This window comes from Phaseolus vulgaris, chromosome 9, assembly GCF_000499845.2.
Source record: "Phaseolus vulgaris cultivar G19833 chromosome 9, P. vulgaris v2.0, whole genome shotgun sequence".
Lineage (NCBI taxonomy): Eukaryota > Viridiplantae > Streptophyta > Magnoliopsida > Fabales > Fabaceae > Phaseolus > Phaseolus vulgaris.
The window spans coordinates 20,544,220-20,553,985 of NC_023751.2; the positions used below are offsets into that span (position 1 = coordinate 20,544,220).

A 9,766-nucleotide genomic window follows, 5' to 3' on the forward strand; every position below is an offset into this window, starting at 1 on the left:
GTTGCTTTTCTTTCCTAAACTACAGTACCTGTATGATTCCTTCATATTGTCACCATTGCCTTTTGTGATTCTGCACTAAAATTTACTGCAGATACAGGTTTCATTTCCACCCTGAGGGTCTTCTTCATACCAATCTTATGTACCTCCTATAGCAATTTTCTGCACAAACTTTTACACAAATATACTGCTTGCTTCCATAGTGAATACCTCCTCCTCTGCCACTACATTTCTAAAGATGATTCTATTCTTCGCTTCCAAATACTCCAAGCCATGCCTATCCATATAATCTTCCAAATCCTATCACCTTTCCCATTTAATTCCAAGGTGCAGAACTGTTGGATATGATTATAGCTTGGTTATGATGAGCAGTAGTTTCCCCTAGCCACCTACTACACATATTCTAGACTTTCCCAACTACAACACAGGAGAAAAAGATGTGACTAGTTGTTTCCTCTCACAGACCACATAAAACACATACATGATTTTGCTAACCTTATTCCCACACTCCTAAAATTATCTTTTTGTTGCCACTCTATTTAAGAGCACCCTTATGCAAAGGCTTGTGCAGAGGGTAAGGCTAAGGCTTTCACCTTTCAATACATCTCATACAACTCTGAAATTTCTCTTCGAGTATCTTTGGATTAATGAGAGAGTTTGAGAAAGTGAATTTGAAGTGATTTGTGAGAAAAATAAGGTTGTTTAGATTTATGTATTTTAAAATGAATTTATGAAAAAAGTTTATTGAAATTTTTGAATGATGTGATAGTTGTGATTTTTTTTTTAATTTTTTAAGAGGTATAAAATATAAATTTACAAATTTATCCTTATTTTAAAAAATATTTGAATAATAATAATAATAAAACAAAATTAATTTATTTATATATTTTTTATAATAATAATATTATTATTACTATTATATAATTTAATTTTTATGTAAATAATTATATTTATTTTTATTATTATTAATTATATTTTTAAATATTTGATTCAAATAAAATTATTTTTATATATTTTTTAATTTATATTTATTATCATTATTTTAATTAATAATAATATTATTAATTTTAAAATTTTATAAATATATATAACATTTATTTTTATTATAAATACTTAATATTTATATTTTATAATATAATTAATTATTTTATAATTTTTTATAGGATAATTACGTCATTTAGTTATATAAAATTTGGTGTTACTTCATTTTTCTGCGATTCATGTCAAAGGAGTGAAAAAAGTTTTTTTTAGATTTTTTCCTCTTCTCGTACTTTTTCATCACAAATTAATGATCCAAACAAGAATGATTGTTCCAAATCCATCCGTGTGAATAGTAAACATCCAAAAACAAATTTCCAATTTCTTTTACGCAGACTTTACAGATTATGCTTTTGTCTCACTGTCATTCTATTTCCATTCTTTCTAATGTCCTGTGATTCTAGTTATATGTTGTAAGAATTCTCCACTCGATTTGTTTTCCTGGCAAGCATTCGAACAGAAGCTCAAACGCCTACAAGTATGGGGAGCGACTCTCAAATCACTCACTCCTCCACTCTAGACATTACTCCCATCCATTTTCTTCTCACCTCCCAAATTCTTCTATCTTTATTCTTCTATCTTTAGATTCTTTTGTTCTGTTTCTGCATACATTAGTGATGATTCTCCCACCCACCTATCCTCCCATTCTTTTCTGTTTTAAAGAAATTTATGAAGAAAATGTTTTCTTATAAAAATTAACTATATATACCGATTATATATACAAATTATGTTTTAAAATAAGTATATGTATAATGCTTAATATATATTTTTATATTATAATAAAATGAATAATTAAAATAATAAATAAAATAATAATTTAAATTCTAATTGTTAATATATTTTTTTATTATTATTTATTGATTTTCAATTTATTTTAATTCTAATTTATATTTCTAATTTTTTTATATTAAATTATTTATAATCATTTTAAATTTATTATTTCTATAAATCATTAATAAATTTCTTTCATTTTCTATTCTCTTTTTTTAATCCAAATCATCTTATTTTCTCACATTTTTTTTTTTTTTTTTACTCTATCATGATTTCATCCAAACAAAGAATTAAGTCTAGGTAGCTAGTTCCATTAAGCCTTCAGCCAGAATAAAAAACAAAATTGTGCAAGAGGATCCTTTATCTCAAATCTTAATACAATAAAAACTCTGATGTGAGTTCGCATTATCTATTTATATAATTTACTTTTTAATCTTGATACTAGTTTATCACACCTACATTACTGTCCCCTTTAATATAATAATTTTTTATTAAGTCCAGCCTTCAAAAAAAAAATATATATATTTAAATTTTAAATAACAAATATACAGATTTTTGTTTACATCAGATTAAAATAACAATAGTAGGTGTATTGTAACTGCAAAAAAACTACAAATAAAACGAACACATAATTGATAGTAAAGAATAAGGTGATTCCATAGTAAATTTGGCTATATAGGATAGAAAAGGATAGAAGCAAGCAAAGTAAGTTTCCTATTATCTTTTACTTTATTAAATGCAAATGTACCATAATTAATTCATTATAAATTCTAACCCAGCACAACATTTTCCCATCATTACCATCCAATTATACCTAATGGTAGCTAGATGCTACTAGTGTACCACACCTAGATTATCGTAATAATGAAATGTTCATGTCAGGCTCAAATCAAAATCTAAGACATGATCGATTTCTCTAAGGATGCTTAATTTCAACAAGTTCTTTTAGATGTGAATGCAGGTAGTGGGACTAACAAGATAAAAAATCCACTATCTTAGACTTTTTCAGATAGACCTTTCTAAGTATTATATGTATATTGGGATTACAAATTAAGTTAAAATAATTTCATACAATTGATTTCTACGTTCCACAATAAAAAATAATCACTTTAAAATATATCAAATAAACTCAAAACGTAGAGTGGAACAAGAGCACTTCACCCTCCCCTCTTTCTCCCTATATTATATATCATGTATCGGAAGCCACACTTATTATATTTTTTTATTAAGTTAAATATTGTATTATGAAAACTTAGCATAAGGTATGCAAAGTTGTAGAAATAAGCAACTTCATATTAACTCGAGACATATTATTGAGAACCAACAATTACATTGAAGAAAAAGTGTGAAATTAATGAACCCCATCTCCATATCTATATTTGTTGGTGGATGAAAGAGGAGATAGTTACAAAAATCTGACTTTTAAAGGGAGACGAAGAATATAAAAACAATCATTTGAGATGATATAAAGTTATTTTTTTTATTGATAATAAATAAATAATAACATTTGAGGGATGTTAGGGGTGTTCTAACACTGTTAAAAAAAATTGTCTATCAAATAAGATCTCTAACTCAACTTACAATATCAAAGATAAACTACATAATTTTGTGTCCCGTAACAAACACCGCAAGAAAATCATGAAATAAAAATCAATTTTAGAGACAAAAAATAATTAGTTACTATAGTGACTAAATTAGAAACCATTTTAGAGACTAAATAAATTTTTGGTTTCTAAATTAGTGTTTATTATTGTTAAATGGTACTAAATTGGTATCTAATTAGCAACTAAGGTTTTTGCTACCAAATTTAGAAATTAAATAATTGGTAGTTAAAACTTGGTAGCTAATTAGATACCAATTTAGAAACTATTTAACAATAATAGAAACTAATTTAGAAATCAATTTTTGTTTAGTTTCTAAAATGGTCTCTAATTTAGTTACTATTGCAACTAATTATTTTGGTCTCTAAAAATTGGTTTCTATTTGATGATTTTCTTGTAGTGAAAATCAACATCTCTTGAAACTGTTCCTTCAAAACCTTGCTCAGCTAATTAACTACTAAAAAAACTAGCTACTAAGAAGTATTATCTCATTCATGCTTAGCAACCCCACAACATTATATAACGTATATGTATTTTAGAGTATAAAAATCACATGTTACAAAAGATATATATCAATATTCAATCATATTAAGTCCACTAATTTATTTAAAACCTTAAAAAAAACTTCATCGTGAAATACTACTTCCACTTAGCCCATCCATAATAAGAATGTTCAAGTGTAATTTTGTGCACTAAATTAAAATGAACAATTCTGCATAGAGATCTACAACACCAAAATTTGCAGCAGAAAACTCCACAAAAGTATCATCATCCACTTATAGATATTTTTTTTACTACTTGTATTAATCCATGTTGTCTTGTACTTTAGTCTGAACCATAAAATCACGCCTCCCTAGTCATGTATTATATCTTGCATTATTAACAAACATCTTTTCTAACTAGCTAAATGATCTATATACTACAAAAAAAATCATGAAATAGAAACCAATTTTAGTTACAAAAAATAATTAGTTGTTAGGGTGACTAAATTAGAGACCATTTTAGAAATTAAATAAATTTTTTGTTTATAAATTAGTTTCTATTATTGTTAAATGGTTTTTAAATTGGTATCTAATTAGCAACCAATGTTTTTGCTACCAAATTTAGAATTTAAATAATTGGTAGTTAAAACATTGGTAACTAATTAGATACCAATTTAAAAATTATTCAACAATAATAGAAACTAATTTAAAAACATTTTTTTTTAGTTTCTAAAATAGTCTCTAATTTAGTTATTATTGTAATTAATTATTTTAGTCTCTAAAAATTAGTTTTTATTTGATGATTTTCTTGTAGTGATAGTTTAAAAGAAAATATATTTGTGTAGTTAATTTATTTGGGTTGTGGACCTTCTTTATACAGTTAAAAAATAACTATGTTCTTGGGAGGTAGTGGTTTTCCTCCATTGTAAGTCAAAATAACTACCTCTAAGCATTACTCTTATTCTAGTTCTGGTTATGGTTATGTACATGGCTCTCTAAGCATTACTCTTATTCTGGTTATGTACATGGCTCTGCCAAAAACAAAATCCATCACTTTGAATCCCAAAACATGCATTCACATTTGTTGTCTAAAAGAAACGACTAAAATTGTTGTTGTTCGTCTAAAAAACCATTGAAACAGTTGTTACGCGTTACTCATTAACTTCAACGATAATTTACAATTCTTAAGTATAAGTATTCTAAACATACTTTATATTTTTAAGAATTAATATATTGTCGTGTTGAATACTTTTAGATTTGATACTCATTTCGTATCTGTACATAATAGCTTTGGAGACCAAAGTAGTAAAATTTTATCCACATTTTTCATAGGATTGAGCTGTTACTAAAATTTTGACTGAAATCAACGGCTAGAAGTATACAAAACGTACGATACGAAGACTTAAGATTGTATATAAAATTCAACTCTATAGTATCTATATATCATTCATTCGTATTCCAAAAGGTTCAGATTGGCTGTGTGAACTCAATTCCAGATCCAAAGGGTATAGCTATCTGAACTGCATTTCCACGCATCCGAATACAGCTTTATTCTACATCCACTAAACACAAACAATTTCTATAACATTCTACCTTTTTATAATTACCTTCATTAATAGGAACACATGTAATTAAGGTACGTATCGTAATTAATTAACTCTCTCTGTTTTTTCTCTTCTTTTCAAATAATAAGAAGAGGACCAGATCTTAATTATGAATAAAAAGTTTATGTAAAATCAGATCTCGGATTCATCAAGGACTTGATGAGAACACTTCCATGGTTGAAAGATCAAAGGAACCCCAAGTGCTCCAGCAGGTGTCACTCATTGAATTCACGGTAGATGCATAAGTGATGGGCAATAATTGCTCCTCGCTTTCATTCAACGGCATCGAGTATTCCAATTCCTGCAACTGCATTTCCTTCACGGGTGGTTCCCAAGAAACGGAAGAGGACAGGGTAGCATCACACCAAAGACCATCTTCATCCCCACACACACCCAGAAGCCTCTCCAAATCATCAATCTCACCCAAACTCAATTCCTCCCTTCCAAAATTCTCAATTGCCACCACTGCATCGGAGTCAGAATCTACAATGACAGGATCCGGCAAACCCTTGTTCGGCGAGTGAGCAACTGCAGTATCACTCTCGGTTTGAGCGCTCGGTGTTAAGTAATTGTTGGAAGAAGAGGAGCCGCTGTTATCCTCACCAACGTTTTGTTTTGGGTTCAAGAATTTGGCGAACACAAGGGCCATGTCTATTTCACGAGAGGCGTTGTTGTTTGGATGGGCATCGTCAAGTGAAGAGTCGGTGTCATCGGAAGCGGAGGTGAAAGAGCGTTGGGTTTGGTGGAGGCGCGAGGAGGACTTTCCGCGGCGGTTCTTGCGACAGCCGCCGCCAACGGGGACGTTGCGGAGAGAGCCTCCTTTGGTCCAGTAGCGTCTGCAGGCTTTGCAGAAATAGCGGGGCTGCGACAAGCTGTAGTTGTTGTAGTAACAGAATTTGGTGTTGGTGGAAGCGCAACGAGGGCAATTGGGCGCCACCTCAATGTTGGGTTTCCACCTCGAACGTTGTTCCATTGGGGTTGGAAAGTGATGATGATGCAACATTTGTTGAAGGGCAGAAGCACTAATAAGGGTATGCGGGAACATTTATTTGGGAGAGGTGTGATATAAGGGTGGGTGGGTGAGAGTGAGATTGGAGAGGGATTTGTTGGTGTGTGAATGATATATGTGTGAGGGAAGCGTTGGGAGGAACGTGGGCGGTTGGGGAATCGTTAAAATTAAGGAAGGGTGTGCATGTGTTTGTGTGCCTGTGTGTGTGTAAGTCTGTGATGTTGATGTTAATTTTCATGTTATGCTGTGCTGTTTCATAGGCGGATGGGGCGTGTCTCCTTCGACATTGGATTTTTCTTCATTCGGGTTACTTTCTGAGAGTGATTGAGGTTGATAAGTCAAACACTTGCTTCCCCACTCATTCTTTAACTAGCCGCGTGCCCAAATCATCCATCATCCATCATGCATCTCCATCTTCATCACATCATATATACATACACACACCTTCTTACCTTTTCTTCATTCAAACCCAAGCTTAGAACTATCAATTAAGGTTTATATGTATATATATTGACATAAGGAAGGGTATGGAAAGCAGCAGCACGTGGTTAACGGGGATACGTGGCAGCATTTGCATCCTTTGGTTTGCATTGTTGTTTTGTTTATTTGACCCTTATAGCCTTGACTACATTGAATTTGATAGTTGATATTAGGCGTATGGTATGCATAGATAGATGATAGTGGAGATATAATTGGAGAGAAGAGGTTTGCAATAATTGATGGTTGATAGATGGTATATGGAATTAAAATAGAAATAAGTTGGAAAGGAATTGATGTTACATGAAAGGAACATAAAGAGAGCACGGTGCAGCTAAAGGTTGCAATCGTAGGATTGGAGATTCGATCCAAAGAGAACATTCGAGGCACGTGGGGGTTTAACGTTGCTTTCACGAAAGATGCTATCATACGTATTCATACCCCAGGATATCACTGCCTTCCACGTCTCTAACTCTTTTTCTTTCGCTCAACTTTTACTATCATTAATTCATTAAATCAATTTCCACTTCCTCTAACTCAATATCCCAATCCTACAATGCCTCCATGTATCAACAAAATTACTTATACACACACCACATGTGCTTCCACCTTCTTCAATATTCAACTTCACAAATCACAAGTACAAATCAAGCCACCATCATAGTGTAGTCCTCAACACCTTCTGCTCCTACCTGTTCCAAAACCACTCTTTTATTTATTTCATATATATTTTCACATCGGTTTATAATTTATGCATTTTAAAAAGATTTCTCTAAATTTAAAATGTTCAACCAAAATTATCTTACTTTTTTTTATTTAAAATGAACATAAAATATCTATCAGTTTTGTCATAGATCTAAAATTGAGCTTGTAAATTTTAATTTGCAAGATTAATATGGCAGGAAAGTATAATTTGACCATGAAATAAAGAAATAAAGAATATAAATTATTTATCCATTTCAACGGCGCGAGGAATAGAATAGAACACCGGCAACCGAAATGGATAGCATGGGGAGTATCACGAACTCGATCAACGTGACACTTACTTTTAGTATTTGAAAAATATGATTATGAATCCACCACTGTCCTAATCATTGCTTGTTAAATCATAAGATATTACCCTTTTATCAAATAATAATTATATAATACCAATCTTAATTATAACATTTTCTCATCTAGAAATCTATTGTACTTGTTTTCTAAAGTTTATGTGGTTGAATAGCCTATTTTGATAAAACAACAAACCGAATCCAGTGTAATAATTTTAAATTATTATTATTCGATGGGTTCAATCCTAATATATTGGCTTATTTAAATCCATAACGCTCAACTAATTCAAATTGTAAATTATGAGCCAAGTCAATATCCTAAAAAGAAAGAAGATGAAAGAAATGAGAAGAATTTGTTGGCTTAGTTTAGGGAAAGGTGGGGAAAGATGAAAAAAAACATGCAGATTTCATGAACAATCGTTACCATGGGAGCCAGAAGAAAAAGGAGAAAAAGGAATTGTTTAAAATACGAAAAAAATATGTTATACGTGTAATTTTCAATTTTTCTATACTATTTGAATATCTATTAAAATAATAATTTTTATTTATTTTTTATTGTTAATTTATCTCAAATTATTTTATGTTTTTAAATAAAAAAAATACCATGATATACTAGTGTATTATGAAATTATGGTAAAAACACTAGTATTTACGTATCATCGCCCAATACGAAATGGCCTTTTTATTATCTATTTACTTCTCAAAACACGTGACTTGTCTAAAGTAGCTACCTTTTCTTATTTTAATAACGTGAAGTTTGTGTTATAATGTTGCCAATATGGAATATTTTCAATAAATAATAAAAAATCATTATCATCAGGACTTGATTATTTTAGGCTTTTTGTGTAAAATTAATAATTGATAAATGGAAATGATAATGATAATTTAGAGGAAAGTATTTTGAAATATAAATCTATAATATAAAAAACAATATAAGAGTAGATAAAAGTTCAAAGGAAATTTTTGAGAAACAATTGATAGTAAAAATGATATGTTATTAAAAAATAAACGCTTGATTTTACTAAAAGAGTTTTTGATGTCTATAAATACACATCATCATAGTCTACTAAAATATTCTTATTCATGATTCATAATGTGGAAGAGCCTAAATTACTTATTCCTCTCCTAATCATATAGTAAGATAAATCAAACTATTTGAATCAAACAAAGATTAAAAACAAGGTTATCTTCATTTCATCCTCGATATGAGTTTATTAGAAGTTCCTTCCAAATTCTTAGTGCAAAAAAAAAAAGTCAATGACATTCATAGGTAACAATTATGCAAATGGGTGATTAATCAATAAGCAAAATATTAAGCATAAAAAGAAAACGATAACACTAAAATAATATTAAATAGATGCGTGGAATAATTACATTACAATTTTTTTAATAACAATAAAACTTAAGTTAAAATCGGAATCATCATCCAATAATAAAGAATGTGTTTGAATTAGGAATTGGATTTGAAAAAATAAAAAGGAAAAAAAAATGAAAAAAAAATTTGTTTTGAGAAAGAGAAAGATAGTGAAAGAGTAGATGAATTAATAGAAAGTTGAGGAAAGTTCGTAAATGATTTGATTGATTTGATATATTAGTATATTTAGAAAATAATTTTAAAACTTAAATTTTAAAAATATATATATTAGTATATAAAAATAACATTTAAAAATGTAATTCAAGTTAAAATCAAAATTAAATTAAAATAATAAATTATTATAAAATTATAATAAAAAACATT

The 9,766-nt window shown here is 29.5% G+C and overlaps 1 protein-coding gene across 1 annotated transcript; it reads right to left on the reverse strand.

Moving 5' to 3' along the window:
• Positions 1 to 5,297: 5,297 nt before the first annotated feature.
• Positions 5,298 to 6,979, reverse strand: LOC137822034 (dof zinc finger protein DOF3.5-like). The gene has a single exon (XM_068626919.1). The coding sequence runs from the start codon at positions 6,536 to 6,538 to the stop codon at positions 5,642 to 5,644; it is 897 nt and encodes a 298-aa protein (XP_068483020.1). The 5' UTR covers positions 6,539 to 6,979; the 3' UTR covers positions 5,298 to 5,641.
• Positions 6,980 to 9,766: the final 2,787 nt, after the last annotated feature.